At 47.1% G+C, this 26,075-nt stretch overlaps 1 protein-coding gene across 2 annotated transcripts in view; it reads left to right on the top strand.

Annotated features, from left to right (window-relative positions):
- Klf13 (KLF transcription factor 13) overlaps positions 1 to 26,075 on the top strand; it is a 97,422-nt gene that overhangs the window by 8,952 nt on the left and 62,395 nt on the right. Inside the window, exon 4 of one of the 2 annotated variants that reach the window (XM_076851437.2) lies at positions 9,028 to 9,063. The exons of the other annotated variant lie outside the window; for it this stretch is intronic. Within the exon in view, the coding sequence (XP_076707552.1) occupies positions 9,028 to 9,063 (36 nt within the window). The remainder of the gene's footprint in view (positions 1 to 9,027; positions 9,064 to 26,075) is intronic. 2 annotated transcript variants of the gene reach the window in all.

Here is a 26,075-nt window from a genome sequence, read left to right on the forward strand (position 1 = left end):
ACAGAAAAGAGCTGTGTGAGTCTCAGGCTGGCTCCTTGGTCCTCCAGGATGAGAGGCCAGATGGCTCAGACCAGCAGGCATTGGCCTGAAGGTACCAGGAGGGTTCCCCTGGACCCTTAGCTAGGTGAACTGTTCAGTTCTGTCTGGATTCTGTTGAGGGTCTGAGAGCTGGGGCTAGGCACCAGGGGTATGCCTGGGCATCTTTCCAACCACAAACCCTACACATATTCTTTAAACAAGAGATAATAAATATGAGCTAATTACATAGTTGCCAGTTATATGAATCATATGAAATGTGTAAAAGTGACAGCAGTCTGGTTCTTTGGTAGGCTCTCCATTGTCTTGGTCTGTGCACTTGACCCATCAGGTATTCTTGATGTACTGCTCTTGTCTTCACCCTGACAGCCTTGTCTGGTTTGCCTACTGGTCACTGGTGGTTATCATGTCTCCTCAGGTTCCACCATCCCATGCTTAGGTCTCCAACCTCAGAAGGATTCTCCTCATGCTTGTTTATCAGCTTCTGTTTGTCTCCTAGCGCAAATGGCATGGTGAGAGAAGGAGGTACTTAGTGCAGTACCTGAAGGTCCTAAGGGACACTGGCCCCCTACAGCCCAGCATGGTGAGGCCAAGTTCTCTGGTTTTCTTTTCCAGAGTCCACCTATTTGTCTGGATGCATGACAGTTGCTTTTTTCTAAAAATGACTGCTTCTTGGCCTAAGGCACCAGGACATTCTCTGGTTGAGTCTAAGTGGCTTTGCAGGATGTCACCTTTTGTCAAGGCTTAAATGTGGTTTGATTTTTTTTTATGCTGTGTCCCCTATGTGATGGGTCTGGCTGAAGGAGGCAGGCCCCTATGAGTGTTCACTGTTAGGGGCATCATGCTTCTATGTTGCAAGCTGAGCTGGTTGTCCCAAATTACTGTTAGACCTTAGGGTCTTGCGAAATATTCAGCATTGGCTACTGACAGGTTCTGATTTGAAGCTGTCCTAGTGACGAACTGGGTGTTTTGCTTCAGACAAGTTGTACCATTTTAAAGTTTACTCTTACTTTAGCTTTTTAAAAGCATCAATCTTTATTTTCCTGATCTTCCTCCTTGCTCTGAATTATGAGCCAGGGATCTTGGAAGATAGGGGTGTGTGTGTGTGTGTGTGTGTGTGTGTGTGTACATGCGTGCGTGTATGCCTATGCCTGTATATGCATATGCATGTATGTTTATGTACACATATGTATGTGTGCATGCATGTATGCATGTGATCAACCATGTAACCTAACATTCAGGATAGTTGTTCTTTTGACTAAAAGCCAGTTCTAAGATATCTGGCCAGGTGTGCAGGCTGCCCAGTAGGAATGATTGTTGCTCATAGCACTATGAACCTCAGTAGAGCTGCATTACTGAAAGGCGGATACCCCGCAGTAGCAGGGCAGGAGGGAGCCCACATGGCTCTTCAGGCAGGACCAGCCTTGAAGGTGGAAAAGGACCCTAGAGCCAAATCCAACAGTATTGTTCCCTATTTTTCTGTTCCTCCTTCACAGATCAAGGAGCCCAGTGGCCTGGTATGGGTGCCTGGCCTGACGCAGAGAATGTATGAGACCTGAGCTCTTTAGCTGCCCAGCTGAGGATTCAGCCTGGGCCCTTCCTGGGATCTGAGCTGTTTCTCATCTGCCTTCAGAGCTTTCTAGCCCTAAAGACAAGCTGGTGGGGAAAGGGCTGCAGGGGTTGGGGGAGAGAGGATGTAGGTACCCCTCCTTGGTGCTGTAGGCAGCTTTGCCTAGGAGACCCTGCAGGGGAAGCTGCAGCTTCCTCCTTCCGCCCTATGGGGACACCCTAGCACTGATCCCATGGGATGCTGGGAGGAGGTGGCTTGGTTGGCTGTTCTTGGTTGTAGTCAGGGTCCTCCTACACAGCAGAACTGGAGGTAAACACTGGGTTGTCTTGACAACCGAGCTGAGGCAAGGCTCCAAGTGCTTGTGGCTAGAGAAGTTCTCATTGTCTCAAGTTTCTAGGATGGGTTTCTATTTTGATTTTTTTTTTTTTTAATTAGCTGGTATGACTAAGATAGCAAAATCCCTGACCTGGTTCCTATAATTTCTTAATAAACATTTATATTCCCTTTATAGGAGGAACATTTCAGTGCTTCATTGACCTTTTTTTTTTTTGGACAGTGTTGAGGTAGGGTGGGGGCAGCACAGAGCACCCCTCCGACAGCTGGCAGGGCCATAGGCCAGACAGTGCTGGCCAAGGTCCAGGGACTAGGAGCGCTTACGTAAACGCCACATCAGAATTTTATTGGCTTTGAGGCCAATTAATTCCATGGAAAATTTTGGGGAGCTGCTTCTTTTCTCTTAGAATGTTCAGATGCCCCTAAGTGAAGCTTCTAGAAATAATCAGACCAGACCAAGAAGTCTGTCTGAGCCCAAGGAGTGCCCTATCCACCCAGTGCCAGGCCCTCTCTGGAGGTCAAGATGGGAACTTTTTTTACAGCTTGGTACAGGTGACATTTCTGTTTGCTGTTAAACTATAACTGCTCATGCTGGCAGCCTGAGTAGTCTATATCTGGGCCCATGTCCTCCTTGCTTGTACTTTTGGTGGGATACCCTGATGGAAATGCCTTAGGCAATGGCAGGGACTCAGGAGCAGGTTCTTGCATAGACCTGGACCTTCACCTTGTGTCTGCATGGGCTTTCCTGCTCTGCCTAACTGCAAAGTACCTCACATAGAATCAGTCACCTGCCTTAGCAAGGAGCCAAGGAAAGTCTACAAGAAGTATTTTCATTCATTTTATCCCTAGAGCTGATCCAAGTGATCCAGTTGGGTAATGTGTCCTGTGAGCTATTCTGCAAAGCTATTACTTCTGGGTCTCTTTTTAGGGTCCCGTCCTCATGATGGTTGTACAGGGCCTTTTGAATCCCTTGACACTGCCCATTCATGCCAGAATGGACTGGGCTGCCTCATGGATCCTTTATCCCAGCTCTCATGACTAATTTGTAGGCATGGATCTGCAGGAAAGCATCTCCCTGCAGCAGGGATTGTTCCAGTTGCCATGGGGTCAAGGCCCACCAACCCAGCACTCAAGGAAATGTTTAGATTTTGCTGTATTTATTTTAGAATACATCCCTAATGTATTCTAAAGTGCTTTTCTGCACTTTGAGCTTCCCAGCCTCTCTCCAGTTTTCCCCACTGAGTCCTGGGCAGTTGTCCCTCAGCCTGGTGCCCAAAACCTGGGTGGAATGCCAAATTAGTGCCCCCTCCCCTGAGCAGTCTTCCTCACCTGGACACCAAACAGCCTTCTCATCATTCTTTCTTTATAGGGCACAAACAGTCCTGTTAACATAACCCCTTTCAGGGATGCATGAAGAACTTTATATAAAGAATATATCTACCTGGTATTGAAGAGTATTACACATGGGAATTTTGTGAGATATCCAAGTGCCTAGCACCTCTGTGCTGTTTGCAAGGTCTAACAGTTTGTGCTTTGGACTTTGAGCCCCACATCATTGTTGCATCTCTCCTCCTGGCCAACCATGTGGCAGTTTGACTCCATAGATATTTTGTTTTAGAAACTTTTTTTTAGGAGTCTCTTAGTGTTTTATTTTTATCAGAGAAAGATCTTTTTTTTTTTTTGTCTGCTTATGCCTTGTTTTTTAAAAAGAGAAATTATGACATATTGATGAGAATGCTTGGCTTTGGAGTTGGAACAGGCAGAGCCCAGCACCAGGTTTTCATTAGTAAAGTGGGTTTGTCTGGTCATGCTGACCTTTGAGGAACACATGAGAACATAGACAAGACATCCAGGAGCATGGGGTTTGTGGCAAGGCTGTGATTGTGTGTTTAATCTGCAAGAGCAGAATTTCATGTCCTACAGTATTATTCACAGGTACCTGGATGAACAGTTTTGCTGCTTGTCCTTTTGAAAAGAGACATGATTCAGAACTATTTTTATGAAGTAGGTTCTGGGTGGTGCCTAAGGATCCTTACTGCCTCCCCGGAACCTGCCCACCCACAGCTGTTCTGTGGCATGGAGCATGGGGTGGTCTTAGGTGCACAGCCTCAGCTTCTGTATCAGTAAGGTACCCATCTCAAGGATGCTAGGAAATGAACCAGGACCCAGTTATAGAAAAATGGTACAGACTGCAAGGTTTCATGATCATCCCATTGTTGCTGGGTGTTGATCTATGCTCAGATTAGGGAGTAGTGGCCCTTTATCAGATGAGCCTCCTTTGTTACCAGGTAACCAAGCCCTCCTAGTATCTGTTTTGTACCTGTCTGGACTCAAATTAGCAGAAGCAGCTGAAATAAAACCTCAAGGGAAAGATTTGGTCCTTGGTCACTAGAGCAGTTCTGGTCAAGCCAAAGTACTGACAGGATAAGTCCCCTCCATCAGTAGTCTGGGCAGTTTCAGTGACAGGTATCTGTGCTAGTCCTGCTAGTGCAAGTCCCACCCAAGCAGAAGGACTTTTTGAGTCCCAGTATGCTCTGAGTAGTCTTAGGCAACGGAGACTAGCGCCTGCCTCTCCTCTTGAGACATAGGCACTATGACAGGTTTTGTACTTATGGCCCTCCTTCAACAGAAGGCCTGTTTGCAGAAAGAATTGCATCATGTGACCACTCTAGAGGAGCCCTGGGAGTAGAGCTCACTCACTTCTGCTCTCAGAGTATCTTACATGTGCAGCCTAGGGAATCCCACTAGGACCTACTTTCACTGTTTTTATGTCTTGCCAGGGCTTCTCTGGTTTCAGCAGGCATTCTACTTCTTGTTTACAGAAGTGATTGCTTTTGTGAGCTTTGGGCCATCTGTGGATTTTTTTTTTTTTTCCTTTTCTCTTTTTGGGGATAGCAACTCTGTGTTTGTAAATATGAGAATTGTTTCCTACAGTGAAGCAAGGAAGCATTCTTGAGGCTGACTTTCAGCTGTGAACAAGTTTCTTACCCCTTTCTTGCTTTCTTATCATCTTCATATGAAAGCATTTGGCAACAAAATGCTTCCTGTGTGGTCTGAGGTGAATATTTTGAATGACTGTAAGTAAGAGCATGGCTTCCTTGCTCTCTCCCTGCATGTTTGTTCTAGAGGATACCTGTAAATGTGCCATCCCACAGAGCCCACTTGCTGGGTGGTGGTAGGGGGTTCTTTCTGGGGCTGAGGTTTCCTTGTCTTTCCCTGTTGGCCAGGCCTCTTTGCAGAGACAGCAGAGGACACACTGAGGTTCATGTGCCGTATCTGTGCCCTGTCTGTGTGATCTTGAGTGGGCCTCTTCCCTCTTCAGCTCTGAGCCATTGGTTGTGACCAGCCCCTGGGCCGGGGTGGGGACTGTCCTGCACGTCTGCACAGGATTTGCCACTTAGGCATCTGCTTGACGCCATCCTGGAAGAAGCAGTGACAAGACCTGTGGTGGCAAGGCTGGAGGCTGTTGGAGCAGAGACATGTAGGATGGATTCAGTCTCCCAAAGAGCCTATTGCACCTGCCTGTGCACTGTCCCAGGCCATGTACCATCCCAGGCCTCAACCTCTGGAGATGAGAGAGAGACTGCCTCCAGGCTACTCACCTGCAGGGAGAAGAAAAGGAAGCTGATGAGGGTGTCTAGCCTTCTGGGAGGACCAGCAGGTGGTGTCTGTGTTCTGACGGGCCCTGGTAAGGATCATTCGCCCACCTATGCAGGCAGTACTCCGGGCTATAGTAACTCAAACTGATTTCATGTTAGGAGATGATTTCCACACACAGAAAATGACCTGGAAAATTTTTCTGTTTAAACTACTGAGATCTGGCTAGCAGACCTAGGTCATAGATTAGGGACATTCTGACAGACTGTCACTTCCCACTCCTATGTTTCATGTGGAAGTCCTCTTTGGGAAGATTTGAGGTGGGTGGCCTAAGGGCACCTTAGACTCCAGTGCACAGTTAGCTGGCCCAGGTTCCTGAACAGACTCAGGAAGGTGACAACAAGGTTCCTGCCCTTGCAGTATTGAGGCCAGGGGCAGGCATAGGATTGTCCCACTTAAATATTTTTTTTTAATATTTATTTTTTAGTTCTCGGCGGACACAACATCTTTGTTTGTATGTGGTGCTGAGGCTCGAACCTGGGCTGCACGCATGCCAGGTGAGCGCGCTACCACTTGAGCCACATCCCCAGACCCGCCCACTTAAATATTTCTTCCTTGGAGAGAGGTCTCTTGCCCACCCCACCTGCATTCACCTGCATGTCTTTGTGTATTTAGTGTTCCTCCTCCTTGTGAGAATGCGCATTGGTGCCGTGCTAGCAGAGGCAAGCAAGCCACAGAGCCTCATGGGCTGGTCAGCAGTCTGCAAATAGAGTACTTGTACACAAGTGGTCTGGTTGTCGGGGATGACTGTCCCAGGGAGATGCTCCCTGACTCCTGGGACACACACACACCGCCACTTAACCAACTACCTACCATTAGTCTTGTACCCATGATTTAGACTTGCCTTCTTGGTGTCCTGACTGGTGGCCAGGCCCATGACAGGAAGTGTCACCCATTTAGGAGCTGAGCTAGGTCAGCTAAGGGCCCTCTCTCTCTTTTCAGTGGGATGGATTTGGGCCTAGGCCTCATTCCACACCCTCCCAGTGTGGCCTACATGAGGCTTGTTCTAACAGTATAGAGAATAAATCTTGGCTCTGGGGTTCGCAGATTTTTTTTTCCCCTGAAAGTAGTAGGATCTTTATTTTAACAAAACCTCATGGAATGCAATGCAGAACAAAGCTGGGGCCACCTATAGGATAGGCAGAAATGAGAGCAGGAGGGCCCTGACTATGGCTGAGTGCTGCCCAGGCTTTCTCTGCTTACCTTGAGGAGAGGGTGCTGGGTAGTCCTGAAGCTAGTGAAGGGTCCTCCCTCCACACCCTCCCCCATATCGAAAAGGAGGCGGCCAGCTGAGTGGAGTAGGGCCAGGTAACTAAAAGAGACCAAAGTCCCAGCCTGTACCCGATGGTCATCCCAGGCATTCTGGCCACAGTTCTTTTGAAAGGTTCAGTCTAATCCTTGGGCTATGCCAGGAATGGGCCCCAGTGTTGAGGTCTGGGGCAGGTGCTTTTGAGGCTGTAGGTTCTGATCCTCTCCTGGCTCCTCAGAGGAGTGCCACCATGGCCTCCTAGCCTTTGAACAGGTCGAGATTGGCTCTGGGCTTCTTGGGTTGGGCAGGAGGAAGCAGTGATGAGATCCTAGTTAGAGAACAGGGTAGGCTCACCAGCCTGAAAGCAGTGGAATCTGGACTCACAGCCTGGGCAGAAGCCTTGGACTCCCCAAAGGAGAAGGAAAGTGGCCAAGGTCAAAGTTATAGCCCTGAGTTTGGGGGTGGGGCTGGCCTGACCAATAGCATGCACTGGACCTGGCTGAGTAAAGCTGCATTTGTGGTATATCAGTGGACAGTGTGGAATAGCTGACATGGAGGTTTGTTTCTTCACTTGTTCCCCGAGTGTCATGAGGGATCTGGCTCAACATCTAACATGCTATTATCTCTTCTTCCCACTTCATGTTTCTTTCCCTTGAGGGCTTGCTGTTTGTGAGGGCATTGCCCTGTGGCCTCATCCCACATGTTACTTTATGGGCCTGGGAAGCCCATGTTCCTGCCCCAGTCAGTGTACCTCACCTCTCACCTTCTCTGGTGTCTGCCTAGAGAGCACTGTGGGTGGGGCAGATCAGGGCCTGAGTGACTGCCTTGTGCCTAGAGGCACCAGCCAGGGGATCCACTTTAAGTGTCACTAGATCACATCCTGAGACCAAAAGGAAGTTCCTGAGTGGGTGTGAGGAGGGTGTGGAGGAGTGGGTGGAGTCAAGAAAGCAAGGAAGTAAGCTGCTTCTGTTGCCTCCCCAGACCCTTTGCCAGTGACCCTTCCCCTGCCTTCTGGGCCCTGACGTTCCCAAAGAGGTATCACCCCATATGACTGGAGTGTTGGCCCTAAAGTTGTTGCTACCATGAGGCTACAGTCTGAGACAGTTGGGCCCGTCACTCCTTCCCAGTCACAATGCTGAACACACCAGGGCCTAGTGGCTTAGTTCCAACATGTGCCTCTGCAGATTCAGCCTGTCAGTTTGTGAAGGGCAGATGACCCCCAGCTGGGGAGGGCTCTGTCTGGACCTTCACCTACTATTCATGGCCTCTGCTGCCCCAAGGGTATAGTTTGCAGTCACTGGTGGGAATAAAAGTGCTCTTTTCCTTGTTCCAGAGGGAAAATATGAGAGCTGAGAGGGAGCACATGACCAGAACATTTGTGTACAACAGCACCCATCTAGAAACCCAGGGCTGTTCCACACAGAACATGTGATCAATGATCTCGACATTGTTTCTGGGAAGAGCACCTATTTGGGACTTCCAGAAATCACCCTCTTCCTTTTTATGAAACTTTCAGCCTTTCCCCTACTCTCTCCCCCTGTTTCCCTGCCTGATTTCTGTATTTCTGAGTCTGGAGAACTCTTAAGTCCAGATGTTCCTCTGCAGACACCTCACCCTGGCTATGGGGTTGAGCTTCTAGCCAGCAGCCTTGTCTTTTTCTTCCTGGATTTGCTTCCTTCTAACCTGATGCCACCTCTTATTATCAGTATTCTGCCACTCTGGAGTCACAGGCCCAGGCTGCCCAGTGGCTGTGGGAAGCCCCCAGGGCACAGCATGGTGTTATCTCTTCTCCAACTTCTTCAGCAGTTTATGCTCAGATGGTGCCTCTCATGGCCTTGGGGACTTCCAGGACAGGGTCCCAAAGCCTCTAGCTGCCCCCTCGCAGGGTCTCAGCCTCTTCTCTGAGTGGGGGGTGCCCCTCTTAGTGCAATCTTGGTCTGTCACAGGATGGTAGCTCATTTCTGTATCTTCTGTTTCAAAGGCATCACCTTTGACTGGAAGAAGAAATGAAAACACCACCTGCCCTTGAAATCTTTCAGTTTCTACATAGGGACATTTCAGGCACTTGGTGGTAGGGCCAGGACTCCTGCTGGACCCCCTGCATGTCAGCATTAAGGTGATTGGTGGTTTCATTCCCACCTCACTATTCTAGGCAGGCAGCTAAGGGTCAGGAGAGGTGCAGATTGGATGGGTGAGCTGCAGGGGATTCAGGCCTGGGGTAAGTTCCCCCTCCCTACCTCATCCTGCTGGGCTTCATCTGGGCTGTGATGAGGTCAGATCTGTAACAGGGCACATGCTGAGCTCAGCAGGGAGGATTTGAGGGCTTGAGAAACTAGGGGATTAGACAGGGAGTTTGGTTTGGACACCCAGGATCAGCAGGCATCCCCACACTGCTCTGCCAGCAGCACCAGCCTTCTGAGAAAAAAGACTTTTGCATGGATCCTGTGAACTACCTGAGGAAAGCAGGGCCGCCAGCTTCTTTGCTGGGACCCACAGAATCATTGCATCTCTGTAAATGCTATCCTTGCTCACATAGGTGGGGGAAAGGAGTCTGGCCAGAGCTAGGAACAAGCTTATCCCTGAAAAGGGTTGCTGGAAGGTGGGCTGTGAGTACTAGGGTAGAGGAGCCACCTTGGGTCTTCCTGAGTCGGGTGAGTGAGTGGAGATGGTCATGTGACAGTGGGTGAGTAGCAAACACTTTAGAATTAGGCATGCAGCTTTGAGTCTGCAGGGGCCCTTAGAAGGCTGGTCTGGAGAGAGGGGTTGTCTTTACTGTGTCAGTACAATACAAGAGGGTGTTCTCCTTTGGAGGTGTGGCTTCTGGGAGATGGGGGTGTCTTACCACATACCAGTGGGGACTGAATAGGAGGATGCTGCAATAGAGGAAAGAGGGGACAGTGTGACTTCAGAAGCCAAGGAAAGAAATGGCTACAGAAGCAACCTGTGTTGCTGTGGCTGGACCCAAGGCAGCAGCATGAGGGACTTAACCTCTCAGTGTCTTCTCCTGGTCTCTGAGACCCAGGGCTTGCATGTGGGGCTTCTGGATGGTAGAGTTAGGTAGAACATGAATGTATGATGTTGGCTTCTCGTGGATGGCACAGCCTTGAGAATGGTACTGGCCCTCTGTGCACACATCTTGGATCTCATCCTTGAGGATTTTTCCAGCTTTTTCTGGACACATTCATGTTTGAAGGTTGGAGGCAAGACACAAACCCCAGGTTTTCTTGCTGGTGGAGGAAAATGTAAATTGCTCAGGACTGTGGGAGGAAAGATGTCCTTACTTTCCCTTAGACCAAGCATGGAGTTGGCATCTGTACTCACCTGTCTAGTCAGGATGGCCTCGGAAAAGAGAAAATGCCACAGTAGAAGCACACAGGAGTGACAGGTGCTTCCTGCTGCTCTCTTTACCTGTTTTTCACTGAAGTAACAGCAGAACATGCTGTGTCATCCCAGGCTTCAGTACCTTCCAGATGGGAAATACTATGCAGGCACGTGCACATACATGAGCATGCACTTTTTTTTTTTTTTTTTAATTGAAAGTGATAGATTTACTGCAGCTCAAAGAACTTAAGTGGCACCCACAATTTTGCCTTCTAAGTTCTATTTCTTGGTCCTGTTCTCACTGAAAACTTAGAAATGAACAGCCCAGGAAGTCCTTCTGGGCAACCGAGGCATATCCCACAATACAGATGTGCAGCCTGTCTGCTTCATCCACTGAACTGCACTTTTGTGAGTCTGGGATTCAGACTGCATTCCAGGCTTCGACACCTTGGATTGTAGTTGGGAGCGTCAGTTGCTTGCATTGGTTTTCACGTTTCCCAGGGCCATTTGTGGAGGCCTCATGTCTTAGTACTTTTGGGTTGCTATAACAAAATATCATAGATTGGGTGGCTATGGTACACAACAGAAATTTATTTCTTATAATTCTGGAGACTGGAAGTTCAATATCAAGTTGCCTGCAGATACTGACTGGTAAAAATGACAGTGATGTCTCCCTGTGTCACATGACAAAGGTATGAGGCAGCTCCCTAAAGGCACTAATCCCAATTGTGGGACCTTTACCCTCATAACCTAACCACCTCTCAAAGGCCTCACATTCTAAATACCATCATATTAAGGGTAAGGATTTCCATGTATTGATTTTGGGGAGACACAAATGTTCGGCCTATAGAGTACACAGTGTTCTTTCTGGAACTATATTGCACTGATGGTGGGGTGGGATGGAATGGGTTCTCTGTAGGCCAGTTCCCCTCACTAGTAAGGGTTGTTTTTTTGTTTGTTTGTTTGTTTGTTTTTTGTCCCCTGACTTTGGAGGATCATGTCTGTTATTTTTACTCCATTTTGGGGAATTTCAGGGCCCTGGGGGAAATGCTGCTCTCCACTTAGGGAGAGGAAGCTGATGCTGCATTCTTAGCACCCTGCCTGTGTAGACTTCCATGTTGGTACTGTTTACTGGAGCTGGGAATCGAATGACAGCTATCTCCACTCATGTGGGAAGCCTGTGCCCAGGTAGACAGCAGTGGACACAACAGCCCTTAGTTGAATGGTAGTTATGCCAAGGAGTCGGGGATCTAGAGTGTGCTTGTCTCATGCTATGCTGACCTTAGACCTTAGTCTGTGGGTATAGGCTGACTGAAGACAGGCCCTGGCCTCTGTTTGATCACCTTACCTCTGATACTTACATGGCTCTTGCTACCTGAGTGTGTGGGTGGTGCCCTCTCAGAGCCTCACAGACACTGGGGAGGAAATGGGTCGATGTCTCGGGAGGAGAGGCCCTGTGAATGAGTGTGGGTCAAGCCTTTGCCACTTCTGTCTGTGACCAGGTCAAGGAAGACAGGAGCCAGCAGTTTGGGAGTGGAGGTCCCCAGTGAGGCTTCAAGCCTGTTTCTTCTGGGCTTTCCCTCTGGGGAGGGAAGGTGGTGGTGTCACAGATTTCAGTGCCCCTCCTGCCAGTGTGAACTTGAGTGTGAATTAATGAAAGGCAGCTGAGTTCAGATGTCCCTAGAATTCCACATAAATTTAAATGGTAGAATATGATCAGCCATGTGTCCTTGGCTGAAGCAAATGTACTCAGAGAATTGCTGAAGTGGCCAAGTTCTCAGAGCAATCTTTGTAGAATTTGTGAACATTTCATGGGATGATACACTCTCTCCATCAAATGAAGCTCTACAAAAAAGTCTCCTGGCCTTCAACCATTCCAGGACTTAGAGAAGGTATAGCATGAGACCTCTGTTTGTTTATTTATTTATTTTTGAGACAGAATCAGACTGTGATGCCCAGGCTGGCCTTGAACTTGAGATCCTCCTGCCTCAGCCTCAAGTAGCTAGAATTACAAACATGTGCTACCATGTCCAGCTGTGATCTCTATTCTAAGTCAATATGCACCTTACAGACTAGGAAGGAAACTGGGGAAGGTTTGCCCCAGTCACAGTGAGATAATTAAGCACCCTGGACCCAGAGATCCTGGATGGATAGATGAAGCCTTTAGAACTGAAGAATGTTAGAAAGAGGTATAACAGACCTCCAGAGACACAGGGTCCTTTAATGGCCACTTGTCATATTGTAGCTCTATTGTGTAGAACCTGTCCTGGGCTCTCCTCTGCCTGGTTTGAACGTTCTCAGAACAGCTGTCTTTGTCCAGGAAGGTGGACAACTGTGAGCAGGTCTCATTGCAGATCTCAAAGTAGGAATGAATGTGGTTGCAGACAAGAATACTCCACTTATGTTCTGTCTTCATCAAGATGGTTAAAAATTAGGGGATAAGGAATTATGTCCCCCCGGGGTTTAGGATAGAGGAAATGATGTCCAGGACTTAGTCATTTGCATTTGTTTACCCACCAAATGTTTATAGAGAAAGCAGTTTGATGTACAAGACAGTCTCTGGTCTAGCTTCCTTGACTTTCTCAGTGACGTCTGGGACTTGGACAAGGACTTGCTCATTTTATTCAGTTTCCAGACCTTAAGAGATTCACAGAGCAGCTTGGGTCTGAGTATAGTCCTCTATATGGGCCTCAGGTGCCTAGCCCAGTGGAGAAAGCAAAGCCAACTGAACTCTGAGATGTACCCATAGCCAGACCATAGTCTAGGCCTGGTACCCACTGCCTAGGGTCCTTATGGCATACAACAGTTTTGAATAGGTGAGGAGCCTTGCTTTCCATGGTCTTCTGTGAGAATGTGAGAATGACAATGAGAAGGAATGCTAAGAGGGAGCCTTGGTAGTTATCCAAGTGGAGATGTTTCTTCAAGAATGACTTGCTTTTTAAGATGACCCACATCTACCATCCCTGGATCTAATGGCAGATTCCAAATTGAGTCAAGTCCTGAAAAACATGAGTCAACATCAGAAAATGTTTATTTAACCTATATCATGGGTTTGCTTTTGGTGCTTGAGACAGGATGAGATGTGTATTCCTATTTCTTGCAAGAAATTGCCTTGCTGGGAAACTGGTTTCTTTTGGGGGGCGGGGGGGTATTGGGAGATTGAACCCAGGGGTGCTTTGCCACTGAGCCATATTCCCAGCCCTTTTTATTTTTTATTTTGAGACAGCGTCATGCATAGTTGCTTAGGACCTCACTAAGTTACTCAGGCTGGCCTCAAACTTCTGATCCTCCTGCCTCAGCATCCCAAGTTATTGGGATTACAGGTGTGCACCACTGTGCCTGGTTTGGAAAACTGATTTTAAGGCTTTGCAATTGCTTATATTTCTGATTATAAAAGTTGAATGTGTTAAGTTGATTTGGGAAACAGATATCAAGAGACAATATGGTGGGAAACAAATAATCAGTAATTTTCTCATTTTTAACTTTCTAACATGATCACATTCCCAGGGCCTCACACATATTAGGCAAGTGCTCTACCAGTGTGCTACAACCCATCCCACTAGCCTGGTCTTCAATGGTTGCCTGCTTGTCTTTATCAGTTCATCTTGCAACCTCCCTACCCAAACCCCTAGTTCAGGTAGCTGTGGTATCTCTAGTGATTTGCTCTTTTGGAGTAATGTGTGCCTCCTCATTTTCAGTGTGAACTCCTAGGCGTCAACAAAGGAATGTTCTGTTTAGGGGCAAACTGCCTTCTAGAAAGGTGAACTAAGTCTGATACTCAGCAGTAAGGCAGGAGACTTGCAGGGCAGGCAGTGAATATGTTGTTATTAGATATCAAAAGATTTTGCAGTGAAAAGAAGTCACTGTTGTAGTTTATGACAGAGGAGCCCTAGACCTACCTTTTACCCAGGTACTTCAGCATATTCATGGCATGAGCTTCTCTGAACAATCAGATCTAGAGGGTTTGTGGTCCAGCCTTGGACACCAGGGTCCTGAAAGCTTACAATCCAGGGACAGGAGACTATCTCACAGCAAGGCCTGGCCTGGGCTTGCTGCTATATGCTGGGTCCCATCCCCACTCTCAGCCATTTTGTCCTCGAGGAGGTCCTCTACATGCATACATATCCCAGGGCAATTGTATAAGGAAAGATACCTGGGCTCTACAATTTACCCTGCAGGATCTTTGAGCCTTCAGCAGCCTGGATCCTGCTCAGGATGCACAGACTTCATGGCACCAGTGAGAAAGAACAGGCCAATCCAGCCCTGTCTGACCTAGGTGTGGGCTGGACATGGGCCACAAGGTCAGCCAGCAACCTCAGCAACTGCTGAGATTAACTCCTATATCATTTGGTATCATTAGCAGTGTCATTTTTTTTGGTTTTGGTGTGGTTCTGGTTCCTGGCTCTGGGACCCCTCCCTACCATTAAGGACCCTGTACTCTCAGGGCATAGACATGAAGGAGAAGAGGGACACCCCTTGTTGAGTTTGCTGCTGTTGCTTTTTTTTTTTTTTCTTTGGTACTGGGGCACTCGCCCACTGAGCCACATCCCCATCCCTATTTTATATTTTATTTAAGGACAGGATCTCATGAGTTGCTTAGTACCTCACTTTTGCTGAGGCTGGCTTTGAATTCGTGATCCTCCTACCTCAGGCTCCCAGGCCACTGGGATTACAGCATGCACAGCAAGCCTGGCAAGTTTGTTTCTCTTTTTAAACTGAAACCACACTGCTTCCAGGAAAACAGCACAAAGGAAGGGCCTCTGAGTATCTACTCTCTCCTAGGCTTGGGAGCATTGTCCTTCAGAGCCAGGTCCTGGGCATCACAAGGCTGAACTAAGTTCCCTTAGGAGCAAAAGGAGAAAGGACATCTTTTCTAGGTCCCTAGCTGAGCTAAGTCCTTTCCTGTGGGTATCACCAGATAGAACCCCAAGACCACTGGGCATTACGACTTTCATAGTGACTATTCACAGTTCGTGTGAGGAGGGCAGCTCCCTGATAATGGAATGTGACAAGGCCAGGATATCCTCCCCATCTCTCTGCAGCTGCCATGCAGCTGGCCTGGGCTGTGGGCTCTGTTGGTACCCTCTTTGGGTGTAAACTGTTTAGACTGTGGGTGGGCCTTCCAGAGGGAGAGGGACTGTGGTGACAGGGAATGGGTAGCTAGCCACAGAGCTATGCTCAAGAATAGTGCCACCCTTTGCTAACTATGCAACTGTCACCTCTCTCAGACCCTCCTTGGGCTTGATTTCTTGGCCTGTCACTTAGGGAGTTTTACTGGGTCTGCTGGAACCAGAGCAGGGGCTTGTCACCTTGGTTATATGGTGCAGTTACTGGAGACTTTTACGACTACAGTGCTTGGATCTCCCAGGAAAAGAAGTCATGGCCAGGGTAGTACTTAGAGATCCTGTCTCAAGTTTTCTGAGACTGGAGATGTTGTGTCCTTGAGTGTTGCCGAAGGACTGTAGAAGGCCTCCCCTTGAAGGGAGGTACCCTGGGGGGTTCTTGGGCAGAGCCTTGTCCCTGCCATCTGGCTTGGCCCACCTGGGACTGGCTTAGTGTTAGGCTTAGTCCCAGCAGGGGTTGGGCTGCTTCCAGATCTGTTTTCATTTTCAGTTCCCTTTATTGCTAAACCACCTCAGGGCCACTGAGAACAAACTGTTGTCCTCAGCTGACCTCAGATTCCTGGCCTCAATTGTTTGCCATTTGCTAATTTTAGCTTCTGATCATTTCCACCCTTATCCTCCCCCTAAAGGGAGACACAGACCAAGAATAGCTGCCGGGAAGGGGGACTGTGGTGGTTGTGGCCAGAGTTCCCACAGTGATCTGGCAAGGCATGTGGATAGGGGAGGAAGGGCTCTCCCTAGGCAGGCCCTTCGTGGAGGACCCTGCACTCTTGGGGCATTCACAGGCCTTAGAGGAGAAGACAACTCATGTTTGAATTTTTCTCCTTCTAAACAAAAACTAGTCTGCTTCCAGGAAAATGGTGCACCCTCATGGCCCTGCCTAGCACACAGAATCCCGGGACTTGCTGACTCCACCTACCACCCTAGACTCAAGGACCCAAGTTCTAGCCTGGGGTCAGATGTAGCACTCAGCCACAGCCAAGGTCCAGGATTCCTGTCAGGCTGGAGGACCCAGGCATGTGTATTGTCTGCCCAGTGTGGCCTAGAGCCAGCTGAGCTCTGACCTCCCAAACTTCCATGTAGGCAATGGGAGGAGAACTGGGCCTGAGTGGATGTGTAGTGATAGCAGGCCCAGGGAACCAGGCCCAGGCTTACAGGACAAGACCTGCTTGGGAGGGCAGGCAGAGAAGCAACTGACCCAACCTCAAACCACAGGGAGCAGGCCCTGGGAGAGCAAGAGACGGAATGAACTCCAGGAATGAACTCCAGCGTAGAGAACAATAGATGCCAGGGTAGACAGAAGCGTGTAGCAAACCACCCACATCCTCAGCACGCCCTCTCACCCTTCCTGTGGTGCTGTCTCTTTTACCTTCCATCTCCCCAGCTCAGTTGTCTGGAATCATTTTATCATTCTCTCCATAATATTTTAGTGCTACACATTTTTAAATGAAAACAGAGTATGTATAATTCTGATGCTAGGATGGCACTAAGTAAGCTGAATGAAGAAATTAAAAGCCAGAACACCCCCTGCCACACACATACACACTTTGAGTTTGGAGGCACCTTTGCAAAATGTGCTGAGGATGTAACTGAGTAGTATAGTATGTTTTGTGCATACATCAGACCCTGCATTCTGTCCCCAGCAAACACACACACACACACACACACACACACACACACACACACAGAGAGAGAGAGAGCAGTGGGAGAAGAGAGGCAGGTATCTACATCCTATAGGTAACACTAGTTACAAGTAAAAAGGAGGCAACCAGAAAATAACCCTTCTGTCAGTGTTGAGCTGTTCAGACATATATATTAGAAATCAAAAGCAGCATTTGCCAAAAATAGTCAAAAGTACTTTGGTAACACAGTTAGGAAGAAGCCTAGCTGCCCAGTCTGTTTCTCTTGGGATGGTCCACCACCTCCCCCAGAGCAGGAAACAAGGTGTCACTTCCACATACCTTAGGGGGACTCTAGGGCCAGCTACCTCCCACAGTTTCTGAAGAGAGGTTAGGGAGGGAGGGAGGGAGGAAATTCTCTAAAGAAGGACCAACCATAGTGCCAAGAATGTCACACCCCATTTTGTAAATTATTTTTAAAATACTATGAGAGTAGCATATGCGTTGATACATGAAGCTTAACCAAGTTCTTCTGCACATTTTATTATGATACACAGGTTCCTTGCTGTTCCCCCTACCTCTGCTTTCTCTACCACAAACAACATTACAAGTTTTCTCTCTCTCCATGTCTTGCTCCTTGTGGCCTTCTTGATGTTCAATTTTAGGCATTATCTCTTGATTTCAGTGGTGGCAAATGAGGACATGGCTCCCTGTTACCCCATCCACAAGTACCCTTCCCAGGCCCTGGTATGATAGGATTAGATGCCTATGTTTAGAGTCTGTAGCTGTCTTTTTACTTGATTTTCTTGGTGCCGTTGTCACTGACCTGTCCCTATACCTCCTTGCCATGTGCAGCCTGCTGGGCATGGCCTGTAGGGTGTGTTCCCCTAGTGATTGGCTGTCACTTTGGAATTCCTCCCTGACACCTGGGCTCCCCTTTCCTTCTGTCTCTTGGTGGAGCCCCTCCTCCATAGCTGCCTAGAAATGTGCATGAGAGGCCCCTGGGGAAACTTGCATTTGGCATTGGAGCTGCTGAACTGATCTTCCCCCATCTTCCTTCTATTTTATGATCTTTTCCCTCTTCTTGAAATCTGGATTTGTCCTGCTCTGTTTATTTATTTTTTTTTCCCCTGAGATTTTCTTGATGGTCTTTTCCGTCCCTGCCTTTGGGGTTTTCATTTCTGCCCTATTTTCCCCTGGTGTATCTTTACTTTCCAACTGAGCTTTCTTGGGGATGCTGCTTCTGTTGCGTGTTTTTTTTTTTTTTTTTTTTTTTTTTTTAAGAGAGCATCTGTTCTTGCTTCTGCCAATCCTTATCTTATCTACGAGGATCTTAGTGATAGCTCTGGAAGTTTCCTTCTCCTTACATGGCCTCTGCTTCCAGAATTGCTTTTTCTTGGATCTGTGGCCCCCTGAGCCAGGGGCTGTCTGAGGTGTTTGTTGATTCTGGTGTCTGGTGACACTGCCCAGAGGGCCAAGAGCTAAATGGGAGCAAGTGGGACCCTGTGAAAGATCTGCTGGGCCATTTTCTTCAGGGCTTTCCCCAGAGAAGTCTTATGCCCTTGCCTGGGTGTGGATAGGTAGGGATGATCCTGGCTGCAGCATTCAGAAGCAGCTGGGGCAGGAAGGTTGAGATGGCTGCATCAGTAACATAAGCTGTTTACCAAGCCTCTTTTGAGGCTGCCTTACCCTGAGCAATGCCAGGTATCTAATCCAGAGCCCTGTCCCATGTAGACCCTCAGACAGACAACCATCTTTTGAGGGGAGGAACACCTTATATGCATGGCCCCTCTAATGTTCAGGTGTCTCTCTCCCTCTTGCAGCCCCACTGTACCACACTACCACCTTCCAGAGGCTCCTGAGCCTTTGGGAGGGCACTGCACAGGGGTAATAAGGGTCTCTTCTTCACTTCCTCTGCTGCCTTTTCATTCCCCAGCTTCCAAATTATTATCATTATCTTTTTCCCCCTTTTTCTTTGTTGAACACCCCCCCACACACACACATACACACACACACTCACCTTTTCCCTTTCTAATGTGGGACTGGGGGCTTGAAAGTGGTAGTTGCCCATGACTGATACCTACCTTTACCCAGAGTTTCTATTTGTCTTTAGTTCCAGTTTGGAAGGTCTAAGGAGAGATGCAGGGTTAAGATGAGAACCAGGCAGGGGGGTAGGCACAGGGAGGATGTTACCTTGTCAGCAGCCAGTGTCCTCCTTTTATTCTTGCCTAGTGATGTTATCCAAGATTAGCTTCACCAGCCCTGGACTATCTAAGTCAGGACCTGTAAATGCTTAGAAAAGGTAACATGGAACCTTAGGTCTGGATTCACTCCTTTCCCTGCATGACCATCTTCTTGTGAGCTGCCTTTGGTTACTTCCAGACTGTTGCTCAAGTCTTAGGTCTATTACTCTAGTACCAGACAGAACAGTTTTATTACTCTAGAGATTTCCCTGTGCATCCCCTTCATAATAGCCAGTCCTGAATCTCCCTACCTCTGATGAGCTTTTCTGTGTAGATTTGCCTTTTGTAGAGTACCATGTGAATAGAGTCATACAATGTATATATAGCTTTAAGGTCTGGATTCTTCAACTTAGCAAAATGCATTGAAGATTTATCCATTTTGTTGTGTGAATCCATAGATCCTTCCTTTTTATCATTGAATAATATTCCATTGTATGGGTGTAGCACAATTTGTTTATCCATTCATCTATAGAACGTACTTGCTTCTGGATGATTATGAATAAAGACGCTATAAGCATTTGTGTACAGGTTTCTGTTGAACAAAGGTTTTCAGTTTGCTTGGTAAATGCCTAGGAGTAGGATATCTGGGTTGTATAGTGTGTGTTTTCATAAGAAACTGCCGAATTGTCTTCTAAATTGCACCATGCTATATTCTCACCGGCAATGAATGAGGGTCCTGGTTACTTAAGCAGCACTTATTATTAACTTTTTGGGATTCTCTAACCATTATTATGTGTAATATTGACTTTTTGTTTTAATTTGTATTTCTATAAGGACAAATGATGTCAAGAACCTTTTCCCATAGTCATTTAACTTCTTGAATGGAATGTTCACATATTTCATTCATTTTTTAAGCTGGGTGTTTGCTTATTGTTGAGATTGTTCTTCATATTGTGAATGCAAGTTGCCTTTACTTTTAGTCAGCCTCAAATGAAAAGCATTTTTATCAAGTAAATAAACCTGACTGGTTGGCATGTCACTCCTGGGCTTTCAGCAGCTGTCAGGTGGCAGTGTCTGTGTGCAGCACACTGTGGAGCGCAGAACCAGGTTGTTAACTCAGGGCTCCTGAAGCAGGGGAACAGATGATTACTTTAGGGGGCAGGACTTGACACATGTCACTTTGTTTAGCTCAGGGAAGATGCTTTCAGCCTCCCTTGAGAGGCAGTTAATGAGCAGACCCTCAGAATAGAGAAAAAGGAAACGGAAATGTCTTTTCATTGGGTTCAGCTCACCCACTGATTGAAGGTCTCTGAATGTAGCATTCAGAGATATAGAAACTTTTGGAGCAGGGGATGGATACACTTGCCTATCCCTTCAAAAAATAGCAAGGGGTGACTGTGTGTGTGTGTGTGAGAGAGTGGAGGGGAGGGAGCACGCATACACTTGCACGCGCCCTTGTCTGTTGTTGCTTCTAGCTGTCCGCTGGCAGAAACTATCAGTGTTTTATTATTGCTTTTTAAAGAGGACTTATGAACGGAAATTTTCAAATGTGTTTTGTAACCCTTAGCAAAAGGAGGGAAAACACCTTTATGAAATTCCTGGCATGTAGTCCTTTGGACTTTTCCAGGCAACTGTACCAGTGTGTGTAAATTAGTGCTACTTCCTTAGAGGTCAGGGATGCCAGGTTCTATGGAAACTGTCCCAGTCATGAGCAGGGGATTGGGTGAAGTGTGTGTGTATACCCAACTTTGTAATATAGTATTACTGCATTCTTTCCAACTGCCCAAAGCACTTCTGTTGAAAAATACAGGAATGCCACAAAGGACAATCATGTAGGAATCTCATTTTTCTAAGATAACCCTTGTGTTTCCTTCCTGCAGTTAGAGATCCACAGCATGGAGCTCCATGCATTTCAATGGTGAGGCTCGGCTGCTGAGTTTCCCCTTGTCCACCCACCTCCCCAACAGATGAAACTAGGTTCTAGACATCGGAGGCAGCACCAATGAAAACTGAGCACCCTACCTTCCACCTTGGAGTTCTGAGGAAGAAGGACATGGCATAGAACCAGGCTCCTGCCCTGGTGGTTGTCCTGGCTTTCACTAGCCCTCCCTTGGTATCAACAGATAGCCTCAGATCATAGAGTCCTTTGCAAAGCTATTGAGGGAAGGGTCGCTCCAATCCTGGGGTGAGGGGATAATGTAGAGTGGTATCCCATTTTTCTTCCTGACTGGTATCCTTAGGACCAGCTCCCTTAGGGTCCTGTTCCAGTTGAGAACTGTAAAGGGCATAGGAAACAGGATGAAGCACCAGACAGGATGTGATATAACATGGACAGGGCATGGGACAGGGATGGTGCCAGGCTTTGTCTCCTAAGGAAAGGTGGCCTCATGAATAGTTACTAGATTATCTGCAGGCAGGGCTGAGGGGCAGGGCCCAAGGCTCCTGGTTCCTTGCCAAGCAAGCTTATTCTCTTCATGAGTTTTAAACAGTGATTTTCCCGGAAGATACTGGGTATAAATTGCTGGTGACTGGAATCACTGGTGTGCCACTAGGGCCTGGGCTCCTCAGGAGAGACCCTGAGAGCTTTCTTGGCCCCTTCCTTGATGTCTGGAGTAGGGAGTCCCTAGCACTGTTCAGCTTTTCTACAAAGGACTGGTCAGAAAAGATTGGACCTCAGTTTCATCAATAATCAAAGGTTACTGGCCTATGACAGTTCTGATTTACATACCTTAGAAAGTCAACTCTGAATAGTAGATTAGTGTGGTCCCAACCCAACCCAACACCCCCGCCCCCCCGGGGTTCAGCTAGAAATTGTTTTCCTGAGGAAAATGGAGCCTGCTGTATGTGTCTACCTGGAACATGCCTGGTTGAGGGGACAGAGCTCTGAAGACAGAGCCCATCTGGATTGCTAAACCCCCCAGCAGGATGACTTTGCTCCGTCCACAGTGGGTACTCGGGCGGGTTCTCTCAGCTTTCCTCACTTAGGTGAAGCCTCAAAGAAAAACGCTTCCCAGCTCTTTCTGTACATTAGGCATAGCCTCCTGCTGTATGGGCATTGGGGACTGACTGATGCTCAAGCTGGCCATCCTTCTGCTGGAGGAGATCCCTTTCTCTTAAAGGCCTGCTATGAAATTGGAAATTGATCAAGTACTGCAGCCTGACTGTGGAGAGAGTTGCTGGCCCTTCCTGGTGAACCTGAGGTCCAGGATACGGAGGATGGGACCTTGCTATATTGTGAGTGAGGGCCATCTGGCAATGTGGCTTGCACTGGACCCAGCTATCTTTGTCCATCAGATGGAGCATTGGCTTTCATGGTTCCTCATCTTTTCTAACCTCCTGGAACAAGAAGGACTTGGGCAGCTTTTAGCAATTCTTCATTCACCGTGGGGAGATCCTGTGAAAATTTCTTCTTTCTAGGTGAAATATAGGCTGAATTCTTGGTGTAGTAGTTTGACTCCTCATCGCTGAGATTGGTCCTATACTGACACTTTCCTGTCTTAGGTTGGTAAAGTTAGATGAGCTGACTCAGGCTGAAAGTAAAACTCCATCTCTTGAAGTACATGCTTGCAGCTGTCTTGTGAATTGCTCTTGCCATTGGAGCATTTGCAGCAAGGTACAGCTTAGGTCTCTGCCAGTACCCAGGGAAAGAGCAGAGGGAGGAAATAAAGGCTGGGGGAAGGGGAGCACCGGAAGAAGAAGTGGAGCACAATGATTGCCAAAGAAGGGGCCCTCCCTCAGTTGCTAAGAGATCATGGGGGCCCTGGAGTGCGGAGCTGAGTCGGGGGCGGGGCAGGGGAGCTGGCTGTGTACGCTGGTAAATGGGACAGGAAGGGAAGTCATGTCTCTACCCACACCATACCATGTCCTCTCTCAAAGACCCTGACTGACCTTGAGCATGCTACTTCTTTAGCAGGGGAGGTGCAGATAGTCCCACAGTGGTTGAGGTCTTGTCTTTGTCAAGGATTCATTGGCTTCCAACCATGGGGGACATCTAGAAGGGAAAATTGAATTTTTTGATTCCTCAAATGCTACACATCTCTCCCTTTCCTCTCCATAGTCTGAAGAAAATCTGCCAGATGACCATTGCTATTGTTTTTTTTTTATTAGTGCATTATATTTATACACAATAATTGGGTTCATTTTGACAAAATCATATATGCATGGGATTTCAGTCCTCAGCATCCCCACTTTCTCTCCATTTCAGTCCCCAGCATCCCCACTTTCTCTCCTCTCCTCCCTTGATCACTGTTATTTTAAGGGAAGCTTTTGTGAGTAGTGATTTTGGGAGGCCTGCTGCAGAATACAAGGCTGCACCTAATCCAGAATTGGGATCCTGACTGGGAGTGTGCAAAGAGTGTGTAATGTCTCTTTTAAAATTAGCATTTATGGGCAGCAAGAGCCAGTTTGCTGTGTATCTTTCATTTTCAGTTTTTGAATAGGCAGTGCATTTATGTGTTTCAGAATCCAAACGGTTTTAGTAGTTTTCCATGGAAAATTCTCACCAACCTTCATGTCCTCCACCTGCTTAGTCTCCCCCAGTTGATTTCTTCCTACTTTTCTAGGTAGCCTCCCAGAATGTCTTTCTGGACATATAGGCAGGTTCATACAGCTGTCTGTAATATTTATTTATCCTCCTGTTTCATGCATTCTGCTCTGGACCTGGTTTTCTTCCCTCAGCAGTATGGCTTGGAGATCTTTCCATATAGTATCATAAGGAACTCCTATTTCTTTTTCATATCATCAAATGGGAGTTCTGTGAGTTAATCAAATATTAAGAGAAGGACAGAAGTTGTTTTCAGGCTTCTGCTGCATTGAAGAATCAGGCACATATCCTATTTTGTAGGTATGCAGGTGAATTTGTAGGATAGGTTCCCAAAAGTTTAGCTGTGGGATCATAGACACATTTGTCATTTTGATAGGTATCACCAATTACCCTGCAAGGAACGTGTAGCAATTTGTCTTTCCATCAGCAAATTATTCGAGTGCCTGTTTCCCCATGGCCTCCCTAGTCTGATAGGTATAAAGTTGTATTTCACTTGGGTTCCTTTGCCTTTAACCCCTGATGGGGGAGGTTGAGAATGTTTTCAGGTGTTCAGGAACCATTTGTATTTCCCTTTATATGAACTTTCTATGGGGTGTTGTTTTTCTTCCTTCTAATTTCTGTGAGTTCTTCTCATATTAAAGATTAGCCCTTTGTGATATCAGCTGAAGCTATATTATTTTCTGTCATTTATCTTTTGCCATTGTTTATGATGACTTTGTCCATGAAGTATAGTCAAATTTATCAATGTTTCCTTTATGGCTTCTGTACTTTGATTTATATGGTAACAACATCTATCCTTGTAATATAAAATAATTTGCTTATGTTTTCTTATAGAACATTTGTGGTTTCATTTTTTTTTTTTTTTTTAAAGAGAGAGTGAGAAAGACAGGGGGGGAGAGAGAGAATTTCAATATTTATTTTATTTTTTTAGTTCTTAGCGGACACAACATCTTTGTTTGTATGTGGTGCTGAGGATCGAACCCGGGCCGCATGCATGCCAGGCGAGCGCGCTACCACTTGAGCCACATCCCCAGCCCCGTGGTTTCATTTGTCACATTTAAGTCTTTGACCAACTAAAAATTTAAAAAATAAAAAAAACCTAACTGATAAATAAAAATTATACAATTTCCTAATTGTAAAAATTGGTATACCATATAGTGTTTTGATACCATTTAGAATTTATCCTGGTGTAAGATGTGTAGTATGGATCCAATCTTTAAAAAATGCTACTTTATTGTTCTAATACATTTATTGACCCTCACCACCTGAGGACTGAGATGTCACTTCTTCCTGCAGTTGCTTCTGCCTACCGGGTCCGATCTGGCCTTCCTTCTCTGCCCCATTGGCCAGTTAGTAGCTAATACAACAATATATTGATTATCCTTTCATCTAGTTACCTGTCCCCCAACATCATACTTCATTTACAGAAGTTTTCTGGCTATTTATTTTTCCAGGTGATTTAGGATCAAGTTATCCTGCAGCAAATCACAACAAAGCAGAACAACAACCAAAATATCTATTTTAAAAAACATCTTTGCATCCATTGTAGAAACACAAGACACTCATTAGTCCAAGGTGAACTCTGAGGTTGTATGTGACAGTCTCCAGCCAGACCTGTCTCCCTCCAGCATCCTGATAGCTCTTGCATGTGAGCTATATAGGAGTGCAGGATCAGCAACACTGATGAACCCACCATAGCACCACCAGGCCAGAGAGCTCTGGGCAGGGGCAAGGGTAGTTTCTGTAGCTAACAGTTACTGTCCCAGATAGTGCCACAGGCTCACTTATGCACACACCTCTCAGGAGCCCCTTGGCTCATAGGTGATAACAGCATATCGCACTACTTTGTAGCAGGCACTCACTTTCCAGTGAATTCTCCCTTAACCCTCACAGTAACTGAGAATCAGGCAAGTTGACAACTCCAAGCATCACAAAGGAGTGGGGCAGGGAGGACAATTTCCTCTCAACAGGCACCTCCTCTGCTACAGACTGAGTCCTAAGCCTTGAGGGGTCCCAGCTGTTCCTCCTTTGGCTCCGCCAGCTGAGTTGCAGCTCCTCTCTCCACCTGGACCTCACTTCTTTTCACCTGTTCAATAGTTTGGTATGAGCTTTCAACCTGAGAGGTCATCTGCATATCAGATCCATGTGGCTTCATAAACCACTGGCATTTGTAGAGAGCAGAGCAGCCAAATGGCCTCCTAAAGAATTAGAAAAGCTCTCTACCCCCCCTTTGCCTCAGAGGACAGGCCTTTCTTATATCTCCCAAGATAGTGTGACTGGCTTTCTTTGGCAATTTAACAGTTGATCATCGCTAGTGTTTGACCCTCCAATGAGCTGCCCTAGAGCGGGAGGGCAAATAGGCCTCCCTAGAGTAAAGAACGTGGCAGGCTTGAGGTTGGGAGGTGGAAATGGCCCCAAGCCAGTGCCCACAGATCAAATCT

The sequence above is a fragment of the Callospermophilus lateralis genome, chromosome 3 (assembly GCF_048772815.1).
Source record: "Callospermophilus lateralis isolate mCalLat2 chromosome 3, mCalLat2.hap1, whole genome shotgun sequence".
Taxonomy (NCBI): domain Eukaryota; kingdom Metazoa; phylum Chordata; class Mammalia; order Rodentia; family Sciuridae; genus Callospermophilus; species Callospermophilus lateralis.